Source organism: Apus apus, chromosome Z (genome assembly GCF_020740795.1).
Source record: "Apus apus isolate bApuApu2 chromosome Z, bApuApu2.pri.cur, whole genome shotgun sequence".
Classification (NCBI taxonomy): Eukaryota; Metazoa; Chordata; class Aves; order Apodiformes; family Apodidae; genus Apus; species Apus apus.
The window spans coordinates 23,041,412-23,059,083 of NC_067312.1; the positions used below are offsets into that span (position 1 = coordinate 23,041,412).

A 17,672-nucleotide genomic window follows, 5' to 3' on the forward strand; every position below is an offset into this window, starting at 1 on the left:
CAAGTTTAATTACAGAACTTATTTAAGGAACCTTTATTGGAAATTTCTTTGACAAAGCTTTCATGGATTTAAAATGCCATTTCTTTTTTTAAAGCATAAGACAACACTGACAAAAACAGGTATACAAAATTAAGCCTTATGATGATTATTTAATCCATATCTTCTTGCCTGTGGCTATACACAATAGCATAGGTTAATGGCATTACTTTTGCTGTGACTCTTCTGAGTCTGTTATTGAATTTAATAATGTTTACTATTTCTGTCTTCTACTTATTAAGAAAGGTATATTGGGGCTTGGGAGGGCCTAATTTTGTTGTGGTTTTGATTTTGTTTTGTTTTTCTTTATTTTCTTTTTGCTAAGCTCATTAACTACTTGTTTATTTTGTTTCTATAAAATTTGGAAAATGGAGGGAGACAGAAGGAGGTGAACCCATTTAAACAGTGTCTGCTTGTTGGGCAAATTGGAGAGGATAGTTCTTGTTTTATTTATTAGCCATTTTTACTTAATACAGGTAGGAAAAAAACTTTTGAACTTTCAAGAGTTTAATTTGCATAAGGAGAGATACAGGATAGTTTTAAGCCCAATTAAAATTATTGGTAGTGGATTCCAGCTCCGTAACCAGCATTTGCAATCCCTTTGACAAGCTGTAAGGAGGTGTACGCTGGTCAGCTATACAATTATCCATCTGATTGGAGGAAGGTGAAAATAGTTCATGAGACCATTTATAAAAATAATTTTTGCACATTTTCAGGACAAATTATTTGCTTATCTAATGCAGAATATATTTTACTGTGGGAGAGAGAAAAGAGCTTATTTAAATGTCAAACTTCTCTCTAGTGGTTATATAGGTAAGCTGTTGGAAAGCATGCAGTCAATTCTGCCCTACTCCCAACCTCATAAATTTAGTGCACAAGTGAGTTTTTAGGAACAATAATATCTTCCAGTATTTCTTCTCTGTTTTGAGTGCCACTTGCTAATTTTGCTACCTCAGTAGTCTGAGGTATGTCTCCATAGTCTTCTGTAGTAGTATTGTTTAACATTTTCATTTAGGAGTTTAAACTAAAATACTGCCTGGGTAAAAACACTAGTGTAACACACATTTTATTGGGTGGTAGGGGAATTTCTCATCTGTGAATTGCAATGATAAATATCTGCAACAGTTATCTGTAGTTAATCTATTACATTTCTCTGTGCTGAGTTGGCAGATAGAGTTACTGAGGCTGACTGTCTTCTCCTTACATATGTGTATTTTATTTTTTTTGTTATGGATGTCTTAGGAGTTCCTCAGGTGCGTGTTTGTTTTCAGTTCTAGTTTCATCTGGACTGAAGTCCTCTGTTTTCTATCTTCCTTATCTGCTGTTTATCTAAAATGGCGAAGCTTTCAGAGAGGAGGCTGTGAAGTTTGATTGCTACTTTCCGATTCAGAAATCAGAATAGGTGTTCTTATTCTCAAAGTTGTCAGTGTAAAGTGCCTTATTAGAATAAAAAAGTCCAAGCATTTCAGTGCTGATACACATTTCCACTTTTAATCAAAGTTTGAAAGGTTTTCTTGAATTGCTTGCCTATGCTTCTTATCTAACATGCAAGGAAAGTAACTTCACTGGGTCTATGCACACATAAAATTGTGTAACTGTTTACAAGATCTTAGCTGGAAGAATATTTTGATGCTGATAAATTACAGGAATGCTATCTATTTCATATTAGTTTTAAATTTTTTATTTTAGTTTGGGGTTTTTCTCCATTTTGTAAGGACTACCGAGCCATCAATGTGTTACAATGATATTTTTTGACATTCAAAACATCATGCTTTAAAAGGAATAAAATTCTTACCTATTTCGAATGTAAACAGTGTAAGTTCTGACCCTGCAAACATTTTATGACAGTAGAATTTAAATTACATGTAATTTTCTATATGTAACTCTTCAATAGGAATGCTGTCACTTATTGAAGATACATCTTCCCCCCCCGCATGACTGAATAATAGTTTCATAATGTTTGAGTTCTTCTTTGGGCAGCTTTTCTTTGCTTTTATGCTTTTATTCCAAAAGGCTTAAAATATTAATTTTAGGCATTTCAAATGTTCCAGAATACCTTAAGCAAACTTTTCCTAAAGAATCCTAGGTAGTCAGAGGGGGAATAAAAAGTGAAGGGATTTCTAGATATTTAACGTCGCCTCAAAAGATAACTTCTGTCCACGTTTAGCTGGCAATTGAATCTAAGTGATGTTAAATAAACAATGAAAAGGGATGACACTTAGGCTTAGCAGTTAAGTTACTGGTTATGGCTATTTCGGCATAACTCAGATGTCAAGTCTTGTTCCCTGTAGACCCTTGAATTTTATTTGTTTGTGTTCTATACCAAAAATTTCTCAGATTGTCAGGACAGACTCCAGACAGTCTTAAAATTACATCAGTATAATCCAATATAAAAGTCTCTCAGGTAAATTCCACTATTTGTCTTTCTCCTAAGTAAGTGGGTTATGACACATCAGTTACCATAAGGCACTCAGTTGAAATCTGAAACTGTTTGTTCTCTTGTAAGCTGGAAGAAGGAGAATATATTCTGACTCTTAGCATTCAAAAAGAAAGTATGTAAACACCGAGCTATGCTACTACCTGCCTGCATCTAAACTGATTCCATTAGAGGCTGATTTTGACTACAAATCCTGATTTATATGCTGATTTTTTTTTTTTCTTTTACTTTGTGCATAACCATTTTTTCCTGGTTTATTGTAGCTTTTAATATGTGTTTTTCAAAGTTGAATAACTGACTTCTAGTGGACTTTGCTTTTGCGGAAATATAGTGGAACATGGCATGTATATTGGTTAGTATATGTTGGTTTAGAGTAACTGAGATGATGTTTCTCAAGCCTGAAATATTTGAAATATCATTTTGCTGACCCTTAAGCCCTAAGACACTGTAGCAAATCAGGTCAAGAAGGGGGCTAGTGTTTGGTAGTATTGTTCATATTTAATTTGAAGTTTAGACCATTTATTCAAGTTTTAATTTTTCATAAATTGTAATAAAACCCAGATATTTTAATGGCATCTACCTATTAAATTTTCCAAAAGTGTCTTTCTGGTGCAGCAGTCTTCAGGTATCTCACTGGCAAAGGTACAACCCTCATCATGCTCATATTGAGACAAAAATTGAGGAGTGCTGCTCACACTCCAAATGGCTCAGTTTCTCTCTTCCCAGCTGAAAATAGGTAGAGGAAAAATATCCCTAGATTTTTCACTGGAGATCTCTTATTGTGTTAAGCTAAAGTTTTCTTCAAACTCCATGTAATTTTAAATGGTATTTATTCTGTACATTTTGTACTTGTGGGTTCCTTCTGATTTGAAGATGTTCAGTGTAGGGAAGGAGAAAAATGCTGTTTTCCATGTTTCTCATGTCTTCCCTAGATCAATTGCACGGTCACTTTTTGTACTTTGGAAGAAGTGTCTACCAAGAAAGGAGATTTTATAAATATTTTAATAAAACTATTCTCAGGCTATGTAATCACCTTGAAGCTCACTAAACTGAGTTAACAGAAATCATAATTCCTGATGGACAAGTTCATCCCTCTCCAAGTTGTAGGATAGTTATGGCTTCTATTGCAGATCCATCTTAGATTGTAAATATAAATCTGGATTTAGATTGTCCATATTTATTGATGATCTAGTTGGGATCTTCTAAGAGAATAGTGAATCTAGTGCACCTAGAAATACTTAGAATAAGTTGGTCTGCTATGGACACTTTCTGGAGATAACTTTCTAGTCTCACCATGCATTCCTGCTATCTTTAACTTGTCTTTTTGCCACTTACAGAGATGGAGAGATACAGGAACCTCTGAGAGGAGCTTCATGTAAGGAAACTACAGGGAGTTGCCTTTACAAGTCAGGGAAAAAGGCCACCTGGCTAATCATAGAGACTGTTTTGAGACGAGTTGTAAGAAAATGCTTTGAAGCACTAAGTAGCTAAGGAAAACAGCCTTTGGCAGTTTTATCTGGGTGTTTGGCCTGAAACTTAGACTGAGCAGTAAGGTCAGATTGAATATTTAGTGGAGACTTGAATCCACATACAGCCCTCTCAAGAGGGGAAAAACCTCTGGAGACTTGTCTGGAAGCTTGAAAAATCCACTGCTAGAGAACAGGGTATGTGTGGAAGAGGAGCATGAAGGAAGTTCACTGTGCCATTGAGTGACAGGTTATCCAACAGCCTTTCCCAGGAATACCAAGTGTTATTAGTAAATACTGTTTTCCAAGGGAGTTTCCAGTGAGTGTGCTACCAGAGCATCTGAGAAGTATGACTATGCAGAGGCATATGACTTTGATTATTAAACTAATTTTAGTTTCACAAGATAGAGCTAGTATGAAAGAGCAGCTAACTGCCTGAGTACTAGAGACTCTTAAAAATCAGATTAGCATATGTAGTCAAGAGGCAAACATCAAAATGTATTTATTCATGCAAGTGTGAATAGTCAAATTTTATGTATTTCGAACTTTGTCCTTTTTTTGGTTTTGTTTGGGGTTTTTTATGTTTTAACTTGGAAACACTTTGAAGTTGCTGAGTTTTGATGCTTTGATCTTTTATATTTTTTCCTGTGTCTTTATCACTTTTTCAAGATAGGTTTGTTTCATTTGTCAGGTGGCACATGGAGATTTTTCCTTTTCTCTGTTTGTGCAGTCATTTTATTTTGTTCTTACACTACAAAAATCCATGCTGGCAAGGAAGTAATGTCTGCTGCTCTCTTTGTTACCCTTGCCAGCATTGCAGAGGTCAGGTTTGCAAGGTTACGAAGCTCAAAATCAAACTGCTCTCACTTTTGTCTTTGAGCTCCTGTTACCTGTTTGATGGCCTACAAGAGGCACTCAGATGGACTTCAAGGTTTCTTACCAACCTGTTTTTCTTTAAATTAGGCTTGAATGAACACTTGAATGAAGTGTTATTGGAATGCACTGTGGATCTTGACAGCATTGCAATAACAAGAAAACCCAGTGAAACAGTCAAATCTCTGTGTAAATTTGTATTTGTACTGTACCAGTAATAGGGGAGAAGATAAGACAAAATAATAACTGACAATTACATGGTTTTCCACAATGGTTTATCTTGACTGCCAGCTTCTTTTTCTACAACATATTTGATATGCTGCAAATTTAATGAAAACCTAGAAATTGTGTTAAGATCTGCTCCTTTTGTTGTTTATCCAGATACATGAAAATTTTAATTACTTTATTTACATGTAATTCTGCATGTTAACTCTTGATTGCATGCTGATTTACAGTAAATAAAGGTAAAAAGGGGTCACTGAGTTGTGTTTTATACATCACAGTGGTACTGTTCTTGCATGTTTTTTATCTTGCATGACAATGGAACATGTTTGTATTAGTCTATGTATAACATGTCTTGTGGTTTATGCATGCTGCACTAATCTCTGTGTTAAATCTGTCCCCTCTTTATTCAGAGCATGCTGTCTAGGTCCTTTAATTCCAATTATGCTGCAGTTAGCAGCTTTCACTATGGCAGCTCTAGGGATCTGCATGGCAGCCAGGGTAGTGTTGCCTTGAGTGTTGTGGACGGAAGAGGTTCTGGTGTGCACATTGTTCGAGTGAGTACCTACAGGAGGCTACTGCAATATATAGAGGGGGAAAGAGTAAACTGTGAGAGGTGTCTGTAAATTGATAGTTTTCCTTTTATATATGGACAATGCTTTGAATAAAAATAATATAATCTATGTGCTGGAATTTTTTTGTAGGTATGAAATCAAATACTTTGCCTTCCCTTTGTAGGCCTTAAACTTATTGCAAGGCTTTTCAATTCAGTGTAATGAAGTTGAGTTTTCTAATTGGCTTTTATAGGTGGTTGAATATATGTAAAGCTGTCTGGTTTTGTTGTACATATTTGAACAAGAGATCACCACTCTGAATTTAGCCTAGGTTGATAAAAATTTGAACAAAATCTCACTAAGCTTTTTCCTCTCCCAAACAAATTCTGATGATGTATGCTGTACTGTAAGACACTTTAGGCATTTAAGAAAATAAATATTTTATTTTGTAAGAAAATGAGGAAATTACTTCTTCACTCTGAGCATCCTGAGTGATGTTACGGTATTCACAGTGAACAGGATAAAGTCAACAGGAGACTTCTTTTAACTATATGAATCCCTGAATAGGCAGTCCTTAGTATTTGTTGACTTTTCTTACCAGTTTATTGGTGATCAAATACACCTCTGCAGTTGCTAGTTTGTCCATCAATATTTTATGGGTGTGGTGTCTTGCCTAGTAAGATTTTCTTATCAACAGTATATTACTTAATCAAAGAAGATAAAGAACAATGAAGCCCTTAAAATATTTTATTCTGGGCTTTTTATGAGACATTTTTAGTTTAAGTTTTATGAACACAGTGATCTTACCTGCTCCATTATTTTTAAAGCATCCCCAGGCTTCTACTGCAGGAGACCAGTGTCAGGATGAAGTATTCATTTCAGGACAGCAGAATTACTCGTCTGCCACACTTAGTCTCAAAGATGTTCCTCCAGACAGCATGAAGAAAATAGCTGTGCAGGTAATTATCTACATGACACCATGGAAAGGACATATGTATTTCTATATGTATGGATACTTTTTTATTATTATTTGTAGAAACATAGGCCAGGATAGGAATCAGAACTGGGGCTTATTTCAAAAGGAATACGTTGATATAGAAGGTGGCATAAATGAAATAGCATCCTCCTTTTGAAAGACCGAATACTTAATTATATTGAAGGGGCTACTTCTCATTTTTCTACAGCAACGACTTTGAAAGAAGAAATTTGCAGCAAAAGACATAACTGCAAGTGAAAACTGGCATGTGATAGATTATTTAAGGAAAGCAGTCTGAAGCTGATTGGATGTTTTAAGGAACAAACCTGAAATCAGTTGTGATGGAATTGTGATGATAAACAAGAATTTGTAGAAGACTTTCTTTCTATTAATCTTTAAGGACCATCTATACAAGCATGCCTTACTACAGTGAAACTAAATGGATGCTTGTAAATTATTACAATGCAGCAATTGGTCTTCTTTTTATAAATTCAGTTGCATTTCTGCAGCCATTGGATATTGGTAATTTGCATAGCTGTAGATACATATTGCATATGTAAATCCTTATGCCTGGCAGTGCAACAAATCATGCTTGTACGTTTTGAGAGAAGACATTAGAAAATCCTGTAAATGGAATAAAACTGATCAGTAAATAAGCTAAAATTTTACATATACACACATTAGCATTTCTCAGAATCATTTTGACATATAAAGCTCAACAGAATAGATCCTTATATGTGTCCATTCACATAGCATACTTAAAAGGTTGAATTTTCCCATTTCTGTTATTTATAATATTGAGAAAGAGTATTTTAATATCCTTGTATCCTATAACTAGTGAGATAATGATCACAGGCAGAAAAAAAAAAAATGTAACTCAAGACTGTAGCATTCTTGGAATGTGGGAATTATACAGATGGATGAGTGACTACTTGGGCTGGGTAAGAGCTCAAGGCATATGGGCAAGGACGGAAAAGGCTGCCTATCTCAACACGAAGCTCAAAGGCTTCAGTAAGAAATGTTGTCACTCCCAGTGACAAGGTTTGAGTGCACTGTATGGATTGACAGTTGTGTACCTTACTGCTCTTGTCAACATTATAACTATCAAATCAGTGACCGATGTTTGAACAAAAAAAGAGTGTTTATTGGAAATACCGCTAAAGTTTGATATTGAAATCTTGAGCTTATATGTGAATTTGCTGGGAAGGTTTCCTTGAGAAGTGACTGCAGTTTTATTTTGTGGATGATCTACTGGGAATTGTTACAAAATCACTGGGTTTTATGCAATAAAAGTGCAAACTACAGTGATACCAAGCAAGTGTCAATACCGTCAGTTGCACTGCTACTATTTGGGATAGCTCAGGGTGAAACAAGTGCTAAAAACAAGACTGTCACATCTCTTCTAGTAAATGAGCACTCAAAGTTTTTGTTTTCAGTTTTGCTCTCAGTAGGTCAGAGCTGATGACTATAAAGAAAATTGAATGTAGTCGTATACGATCCAGAAGAGTAGTTTTAGTGATGTTCCTAAAATTAAAAGCAATGAAGCACAAGAAATACTGAAATAATAAACAAGGAATTCAGGATGGCTGCTTATAAACTGCATGACACCGAGCATTCATGTTTTATTCAGATACCTTTGACAAATGGACAGATGTGCCAGCCTCAAAGACCTCAGGCAAACTACAGCCAAGTCCATCATCTCCCTGCTCAATCATCAGTAGCAAGACACCCGTCTAGAGAGCAGTTAATCGATTACCTGATGTTAAAAGTTGCCCACCAACCTCCCTATACTCAGTCCCAGTGTTCTCCAAGACAGAGCCATGAGTTGGCAAAGCAAGAGGTAAGAACAAAATCTAACTTGACAATATGACATATATCTATCTACCAGTGATGATGAATTGTTAGATTGGTTTTGTTTATTACTGTTTTCTCTGTAGATGGTGACAGCAATCATGTAGGCATTTGCCTCCATCAGAAGACAGCATTATCTCAGCATAATTCTACTTCTGAATCACACATTCATTCTGGTGTTGAGTTCTTTTTGCTTTTTATGTGAAGGTTTTAAGAGAGAAGTGTGGCAGATTAAAAGAACATGCAAAAAACTTAAGCTTGCAACTTTCTTCTGGGCTAGAAATTAATTTTCTAACTACATTTCTTGATTGCCAACTCATTATTTATTTAGTAACTAAAAAAAACCAAAGTGGAAGGACAACTTTTATTTATAGTAGGTGTGGGTAAGAAGTTCTTAACTTAATGGCTCTTTCATGGTGGCAGCCTTCTTCTTGCTCCTGGACACAGGATGTGTCCTCTGTATTTTGTCAGGTTTTTTTGAGAAAATACGATCTTTTCACTCTGTGCTAGAACAAGAATGTTCACTAATTGTGTAAAGTACGTTTTCTAGTCAACAATTCTGGCAAGAGAAAGAGGACGCAATGTTGGCTATGCAGAATTTAAAATGATAGTAGGAACAAGGTTTGATTTTTAAAATTCAGCTAGAGGTAGCAAAGAAACAGGTTCTTTTGTAGAAACATAAAATATTTGCTGGAGGATTTAAATTATTTGAAATTATATCTAAAGATCTGTGAATGTAAAGCCTCCATGAACTATGATTATAATAATAGACATATTCGAGTAGCACTTACATACAATGACTCATGATGCTGTTGTGTTGGAATCTTGTTCTGAATTAATATTATGAGAGGTAATACTTTCTTTAACTGTGATTTAAAAAAAAAAAAAAAATCACCTGTTTTTGTTACCTGTTTCGTAGTAATAATTTAATTTACAGTAGCTTTGAATGCAGATTTTCAGCCAGTTCATCTAACTTTGGTTGTAACTACTTAGATTCGAGTGATAATTGACAAGGATCCAGAACTTGGATTTAGTATATCAGGAGGAGTCGGTGGTAGAGGGAATCCATTCAGACCTGAAGATGATGTGAGTATTTTATCCTAATACATCTTAAAATTATTCTGATAATAATGTTTATGGTGTTCAGCAAAAGGGAGGGGGGGAAGTATTTATGTTCCTCAAACCACTAAACTGGGACTGGAGGGAATAAAATTGAGGGCAAATGATATGGAAAATCACGGTGGTAGGTGACCACAGTGGTCACAGGACAACACAGAGAATTATTCTAGCTGAGTGGTTCTTGAACAATTCCAGGTATTACCCAACAGATTTGAGATAGTGAATTAAGGACTTTACAGTTAGGAAGTCTCTTAAAAGAGAACATGATTAGCCCATAGCCTTATTTTTGGTGATTGATAATTCATCTTGACATACACATCTGCCAGGTTATACAAAGGCAGATCTGGATTTGGCCTTCAGTACTCCTTTAAAGGCAGTTCTCCTGGAGTTAACTTCAGAAAAGGAAAACACTCACAAAAGCCAGTAGACCTGCACAATAATATTGCATTCTCTTCTACTTAGGATGGAAAATAGAAAAAATGTTTTGAATGATGTGCTACTCTACTATTTGTTAAACAAGTTGTTAATATGTCTTCCACCTCTGTTTTTCAAGGGTATATTTGTAACCAGAGTGCAACCAGAAGGACCTGCATCTAAGTTGTTGCAGCCTGGAGATAAAATAATTCAGGTACTGTGGCCATCTAATTAACTAGCCTATGTAATATACCAGTTTACTTTAAGTTAGCAGGTTTTCTAAGAGCACCAGGTTTAATTTTTAGATAGATTACCATATCTTTTCTTCCACCTGACGTTAAGATAGGTGATAGAGGCTGAAGCATTAATCAGTTGGACAACTTCTGCAAACTTGGAATGTTTTTTTACACTTGGAAGACAAAAAAAAACAGCCCTAATGTTGTCATTCAAGGTTGAACATGAGCATTTAATTAGGCTTTACTATTATTCGTGTATTTAACTTGTGGGCACTCACATGCGGTGTTCTGAATAATGCATTGTTTGAACACTAGTAGTTGCCCCTCACAAGCTCTCCCCAACTGCACCTTGCTGTTACATCCCTCTCCAGCCTGCAGTTCCTCCCAGGCTTTGGCTGCCTGTCTCTCAGTACTGGTAGCATATTTGTTACTTATTTATAGAGTGAAACACGTGAAAGGTGACTTTTGTTTTATTCCCTGTCCTTATGGATTTTCATTTGTCTATGTGACATTGATAATGAAGTTTCTTTTTGTTATGTTGGCACTGCTTGGTTTACACTTTCTGTTTAGTGAGGAACTCATAGTTTGAAAAAGAGTGGAAGGAGAAGTTGCATTAGAAAATTGCCTCTAAGTCTCAAGATACTGTTGCATATGCGGTTAGGGCTAGGACGTTGTGTACAGATGATTTGAAAACGGTTTTGAGATGCTTCTGCTCTCTGAACCGTCTATACCTAAATCTTTCTCTGCAACCCTAGACAGATTTAAAAATCCCTTCCTTTTCAACAAAGGATTCAGCTGGTATCAAGGGTGGTGGGATAAAGAACTGCAGCTACAAAATGGCACAGCTAAGACAGAGCACATGACCAGTTCTGTCTGCTACCACATATGGGGTCGTAGCTCAGGGAAGAAAGGTGGAATGCACAACTGGAAGCAGTAACAGTTTAGACTGGGTGAATGTGCCAGTCTGCAAGATTTTCCCACACATACTGATCATGAATTTGTAGTAGTACACCCTGAGAAGTTGAACCATAGCTGTGTTTTCCCATCTTTTGTAGGCCACTTAGGCCTGCCTGTGTTTCCCAGGCCAAACCTGTCCCAAGAATGACAATGTTGTTTAGAGTAATAGGAAAATACAAGCTAGGGGTGACCTTAGGAAGTCTTTCACCCTAAAATGGCTTATAATGCCCTTAATGTTTTTTGTTAAAAGCATCGATAGTTTTAATTTATCACAAATGCCGTTTCTAGTATTCTGATATTTAAACTGGGATGTATCATTTTTACTCCATTTGCATTTGCTTTTCTTTATTATTTTTTTTTTAGTGACTGTATTAAGGCTAATGAATTAGATATCTGATGTTAATTGTTTTAATGTTCAATTTTCTCTTTTGATTATTTGCAATACCTTTGGGGCAAAATTCCTCCAAGGCTTACACAGTAGTTCAACTTCTTGTAGAATACAGGTACATTTTCAACTCTACAAAGTACTCTGCAAATTTGCAATGTTTTACTCTCTGCATCAATATAGAATTTGATTATATTAAACTCTAAAGCTTAAATAAAATAACATGACATATGGACATTGTTCTTTAAGATGGCATTAAACTTTCATTTGCTATTTTAAATATTTCTTTTCAGGCTAATGGATATAGCTTCATCAATATCGATCATGGACAAGCAGTGTCTCTGCTAAAGACTTTCCAGAATGCGGTGGAACTCATCATCGTGCGAGAAGTTTCTTCATAAATACTGTGGATTGGAGGGAAAAGCCAGCAGGATTCATTGAAGGACTTATGGGAAACAATATTTTGCCTATTTTTATACATGAAAGGAACTTGCAAAGAATTACGATCAAAATTTGTACAGGAAATACTGAACTTGTGGTCAAAGGGGAAAAAAAAACAAACCACTGTATAAAAAGTACAGTAAATAATTTTGGAAATGCATATGGTGAATAAACTGGTTTTTAAGCATTATAGCAATCTAAGGATCACTCCTCCAAGAACAAACCTGTGTTGTTTTTTTGTACAGATGGTAGGTTTATTTTTGGATAATTCATACACATTACTAAACCTTGTGCAAGGCTTTGCAAAGCCTTGGATGTAGCCAATGGACAGATGGCAGGGCTGTCTGTCCTGTAGCTGTTTATTGCCTTTATTTTTATTCACCAGATATTAATGTGTTATGCTGAAACCACTTCTATAGATATAAATGGGGATATGAAATGTTGGTTTTGCTATGTGCACATTGTATAGATGAACGGGTAGATGGAAGGCGGTGCTGGTTGGACAGAATAAAGGTCAAATGTGAAACAACAATTTGCTATCTTCATCTGGAATCAGGGAAGACGAAAAAGTGTTTAGTTCTGGAGAGTACGTCTACCAATAGAAAACGCAATAAAAGATTATGGTGTTTTTTAGGAAGACTGTAGGTACAAATTTGTGATACTCTACAGGATTTGTTCTTAGTGTAGTAATTGAATATTCATTTGACACATGTGATTCATGTTTAGTTGGATTTTCTTACATACATAGTTTTTTCAACTGTACTGTGGAAATGTGCCCAGAGGTTTTTCTCTGCCATTGAAATTCCCAATTTTGTGAAAATGGTGATACTTTTATCTTTATAAAGAGTACTCTCTTTTAACCTTACAGATTTAAAAAATGAAACTGAAATGGCCAGTTTTTAAGGTTGTTGCCTGTAATATATATTAAAACACACACAAATTATGCAGAAAGCATTATGAAAGACATCTTGATTTTGTTTGGCCTTTGCCTTGTCTTGTTAATCAAAACGGAAACCAATACGCGTGGAGCTAGGTAACCAAAGTAAGTCTGTGAAACTTTGAACAGTGATGGAGAATTGCTGCGGTGAGATGGAGAGCAAAGGGAGGGTGTATTTACAACCCACCGCTTGTTTCTTAAAGGGCTGTTCTACAGGTAACATTAAATGTGAACTAGACACTTCAGAGTCATTAAAGGGTTTCTAACTTTATTAATGTAATAGTGATTTACCACAGGCTGCCTTCGTTCCTTATTACTGTATAAAATATTCAATTATGCTTCTATTAATTTTGTTTACCAGAAATATTACCTTCATTTTTCTCTTTCTCCATTGTAATTGAATAGAGACTGCATAAATCTGCAGTGATAATTAATACACAGTTGTTATGGACCAGGGAAACGTGCCATAGAAGACCAATAACTGTTCTTAATCAGGGCTAATGATTTGCCTGTCATTGAAGCAATATTCAGTTATTGCATTTCATTTTTAATTACATATAAGTTGGTAGTTTGAGACAGGTATAAGTTGCTTTTTTCAACCCATGTGAACAGAATTAAATGGTTTTTAATACAGCTAGCAAAAACACCAGCCTCCTTTAGTTTTGGGACAGTGATTTTGAAGAGATAAATTATACATAGCTAGCAGTAATAAACAGGCAGTACTTTTAAAATAAGTTAACTCCAATATTATTGCACTTCTTTCAAAGATGTTAACTATTGCTTATTGTACTGTGTATAGTTCTAATAATTTTAATTGAAACCCTTTAACAACTCTTTTTATATTTTAATTCTTTTTAGTTGATTTTCCGTAATATTTACATAGAAAATGATTTTTTTATATATGTTAGCAGAAATGTGCTGTATTTTGATAAAATCCACTTATTTTCTGTGTGCTGTTACTCTCCAAAGCAAAGAATGAGAAACATAGCTATATAATGGCAGGCTTAATTGTTCTCCCTTCTAAGATGTGTTTTGTTGTTGTTTAATTTCTATTTTTTTATTGAAAATGAAAAATGGTCACATCACATATTCATTACTTTTAATAATTTTTATCATACACTGCCTTTTAAAGGGGATACATACCGATGAGTCCTAGATTACCTTGGTCTTCTACATAACCTGTATCTTTGGGAAAAGTCCAAAAAACAGAACTGATTCTTTACTGATCTTGGACTGACTTTGTATACATTTTGCAGTACATTTAAATACATCACTAAGGAATTATACTGTATTGTGTTTTGCTTTAATGGTAACAGAAGTTTTAAATGTTGTTGTGTCACTTAATTTTCAGATTTATGTATCACAGGACAATTCTACCAAAAACTGTTTTGCTGTGGTAGAACTATAGAAGTAGAGATTTATAGCAAGAAGTTTAGCACTTCTTGTGGAAATACTTGGCCAAAGCTTGTCTTCGGTAAATTAGCAAATTAACCATCTAATAAACATGGATTATGGTGATTTTACTCAGTAAATGTTGGAGTTTTCAGTGAATTGAAATGTGTTTATTCCTTCCGTGTCTGTGTGTAAAGGTAAACAAACCCCTGTCAAACTAGGTCATTTGCAGAGAGTGGGAGAAAGGTGTCTCCTGAACTAATCCAGCAGGGTTCAGCAGGAGAGACACTATTGGCACTTTTCATTTTGAATGCATCTTAAACTGTATTTTGAATAGAATAAAGTCCACCAGCAGCCTAAGTTACTCAGCATGGCAATGAGTTGATGCAAACTCTAGTAATTCTTTCTATTCTTAATAGTTCACTAAAGAATCAGTTCAACTGATATAATTAAAAGATTAAGTCTCCCACATATTTATTATGTAAATATTTTTTAGTTTCTTTTTTGGACTGGAGTAAAAAAAAAGTGTATATACTTGAAAGCATTCTATGAACACAAACATAGCAATAAACAACACACAGAATCAAACCTTTATGATTATTTTCATTTTGTTTAGGAATAGTCCCTTGACAACAGCTACAAGATGTTTTTATTGGTCAGAATGAATTCAACATTCCAAATTTTTGTATATAATTAGACTGTTTCTGAGGTAACACATGGGGAATAGATAATAAACTAATCTCTTTAAAGATGTGTGTAATTGACTTATTTAAGGTCTAGGAAACTCCATAACACCATGTTATTCTTCAGTAGTTTCTGTAGACCTTACTACTCTATCAATATACATGAGTAATGTCTGATTTGTGTTTCTGGTTCTGTGCATCTAAGTGACCTGGGATCTGCTTTTAAGTTATTTCATTGCAAGACTGGGTTATTCACAATAAAAATACTATTTTTAGCATTGCAAAGCACCCAGCCTTGCAATGAAATGAGCTATGGCAGTGAGCAGCTTCTCTCCTAAAGAGACGAGTGGTCTTTTATCTGATGCAAACTAAGTAGTTCCAGTAGCAGAGAGGGGTGACAAAGTCAAGGAGCAGGGTTAAAATTAGGAGTGTCTCAAGGGTACTCTGAGATGTACAAGGGTTATGTGGTAAAGAAAGTAAAGAGCTAGGTGCAGAATTTCGCAGGAGAGGTGAATGCAGATTTACATCCGTTTTTTCCTGGAAGCCACCTGATAGTGTAGTAACAAACTTTTTTTTTCTCTTTTTCCATTTATTTTTGGATCTGGTATATCCATGTTGCTTACTACTTGACTTCCTACTTCCTCTACACAGAAAATTGGTTCTGTTACAGGTTACAGCCCTGATGACACTAGAGTACTGGGCCCCTCCTTACTTAGGTTTTCTGTATCTGCTCCCTGCTTGGACTTGGGAATTTTTTCCCCTTCATTTTTTCCTTGTGAGATCTTTTTTGTTGTCATTTTCTCTTCCAGCATCAAACTTCAAATTAATACTTTCGCATTTCACAGATATTTGTTAGGTGAGCCTCATTCCTGTGCAACTGAGCCTTTGGTCTCCTAATTTATTTCACAAATCAACAGTTTACTTTTTTATCAAGCACCTGAGAATGCTGGGTCCACCTTGTGCTTTTCTGACTGGAGACACGTTTTCAGGGAGAAAACATGTTGTTTGGTGTGTTATTAGATGCCATTTTAGAATGTGTCCAGAAGATTCTTTTGCAGCATCTAGTCTACCTTGAAGTTGGGGTTCCATGACACCAAACATTACAACTGCACCATAAGGTTGTCCCTGTCTAAAAGAGCTTTTGTTATATGAAATACTGAATTAGCCAAAGTAAAGAGAAGTCAAAATTTCTGTTTAAGATCATCCACTTGGCCAACTAAAATAAGGAAAAAAACCAAACCTCTCAGACCTAATGATTGCCAGTTGATTGCCTTCCTCAGGCCACATGCTGCCTACCATCTTGCCTCATTGATGAATCCTTGGCTGAAGAGTGTAAAATTTGGCTAGAAATTGATTATTTGCTATAGTGTCTCAATCCATCTTTCCTGTTACATGTTATTCTGTGATTTCTCACAGCCTGTGTAATTGAAGCCATATTTTATCAAGAAAAATCAAACAAAAGAAACTTCTTGTAATCTTCCATTATTCAATGTTTGCTACTCAGTTGGGTATAGTTCATTTTAGGAATGTTTTTTTAAGTTACATTATCAAATAGTTTCTGCTCTTCTGCCATCAAGAATTGTTTCCCAGGGCCTCACCTGAATAAATCAGTTTTAGAAGTTGTTGTGTGCCTTGGAGTAGATAACTTTTTCTGAATAGTCTTACATAGAAAATAGAACTACTAGGGTACTCTGTATAGTCTTCATTTAAAAAGGTTAATCTGCCTCTGCCCTCTGAAAATAAGCATTGGAACATTTGTTCCAACCAGAACAAGTATACTTTCTGAAATAAAACTTCCTTATTTAGGAAGTTGGAAGTATTTTAGAAGATCGTTGTTTTGGGTCAGAGGCCTCCTTATGAACAGCTGATGCTGCATCTAAAAAAGCATATCGTTAGTTACAGGTTTTGGTTCTTTCGTTGGAAAACTGCGAGCCTAAGACTCCATGATGAGATGAAAAACAAAGACAAATCATGATTGCAATAACTGATCCAATTTACATATCTCAGTGTAAATAACTTACGACTTTGTTCCTTTATTGATCTGTACATTTGGACTTAGAGTTCCTTGTTTCTTGAATACTTGTTCTGTAAGAATCACTCTGTGTTACTGGTCTGTGTCATATAATGCCACCCCCAAGAGCCTGTGCACCACTGGAGACCCTCAGATGATGCAACTGCTCTTATTTCTGGGTTCTCCAGGGGCTTTTGGTGTTTTTTCACTCTTCCCGAGAGTATAAAACTGCCAGTTTCTAAACTGGCTTCCACACAAGATAAAACCCAACTTTTAACTATTGGCTAATGCCAAATGAAGGTTAAGTTCAGCCTTACAAACTTGGATTTGAAAGTAAACATCCAAAAAGAAAATGTTACCTCATGCCGTGGGAGGCAGTTTTGGAATAACTGGGTTTGTCTTTACTCAGTCCACAGAATCATGCCTGAAGTGTCATCTTGTATATTCTCACTCAGATTGAGTATTTTGAGAGTATTCATATTTCTCAGGAAGGAATGAACCTGATGTGCTGTTCCACTAAAGCATTGCTGCATACTTAGCACAGCAGAGGTCATGTAGATAGTTCTTGCTTAGCCAATATGACACTGAAGATTCTTTAGGAATTTGTAATTTAATACTTGAACTGACAGTTGCTAAATGCCACTGTTTCACTAAGCAGAATGATCTCCAATTTATGTTAGTA

General features: G+C 35.4%; 1 protein-coding gene across 7 annotated transcripts in view; it reads left to right on the plus strand.

Moving 5' to 3' along the window:
- ERBIN (erbb2 interacting protein) overlaps positions 1 to 14,436 on the plus strand; it is a 122,002-nt gene extending 107,566 nt beyond the window's left edge. For 5 of the 7 annotated variants that reach the window (XM_051642630.1, XM_051642631.1, XM_051642629.1 and 2 more), the window contains 6 exons: positions 5,448 to 5,591; positions 6,416 to 6,547; positions 8,195 to 8,404; positions 9,409 to 9,501; positions 10,088 to 10,162; positions 11,820 to 14,436. In XM_051642630.1, coding sequence (XP_051498590.1) covers positions 5,448 to 5,591; positions 6,416 to 6,547; positions 8,195 to 8,404; positions 9,409 to 9,501; positions 10,088 to 10,162; positions 11,820 to 11,927 — 762 coding nt within the window. In that variant the 3' untranslated portion in view covers positions 11,928 to 14,436. The remainder of the gene's footprint in view (positions 1 to 5,447; positions 5,592 to 6,415; positions 6,548 to 8,194; positions 8,405 to 9,408; positions 9,502 to 10,087; positions 10,163 to 11,819) is intronic. The other 2 variants (XM_051642632.1, XM_051642633.1) reach the window with 1 other exon arrangement.
- Positions 14,437 to 17,672: the final 3,236 nt, after the last annotated feature.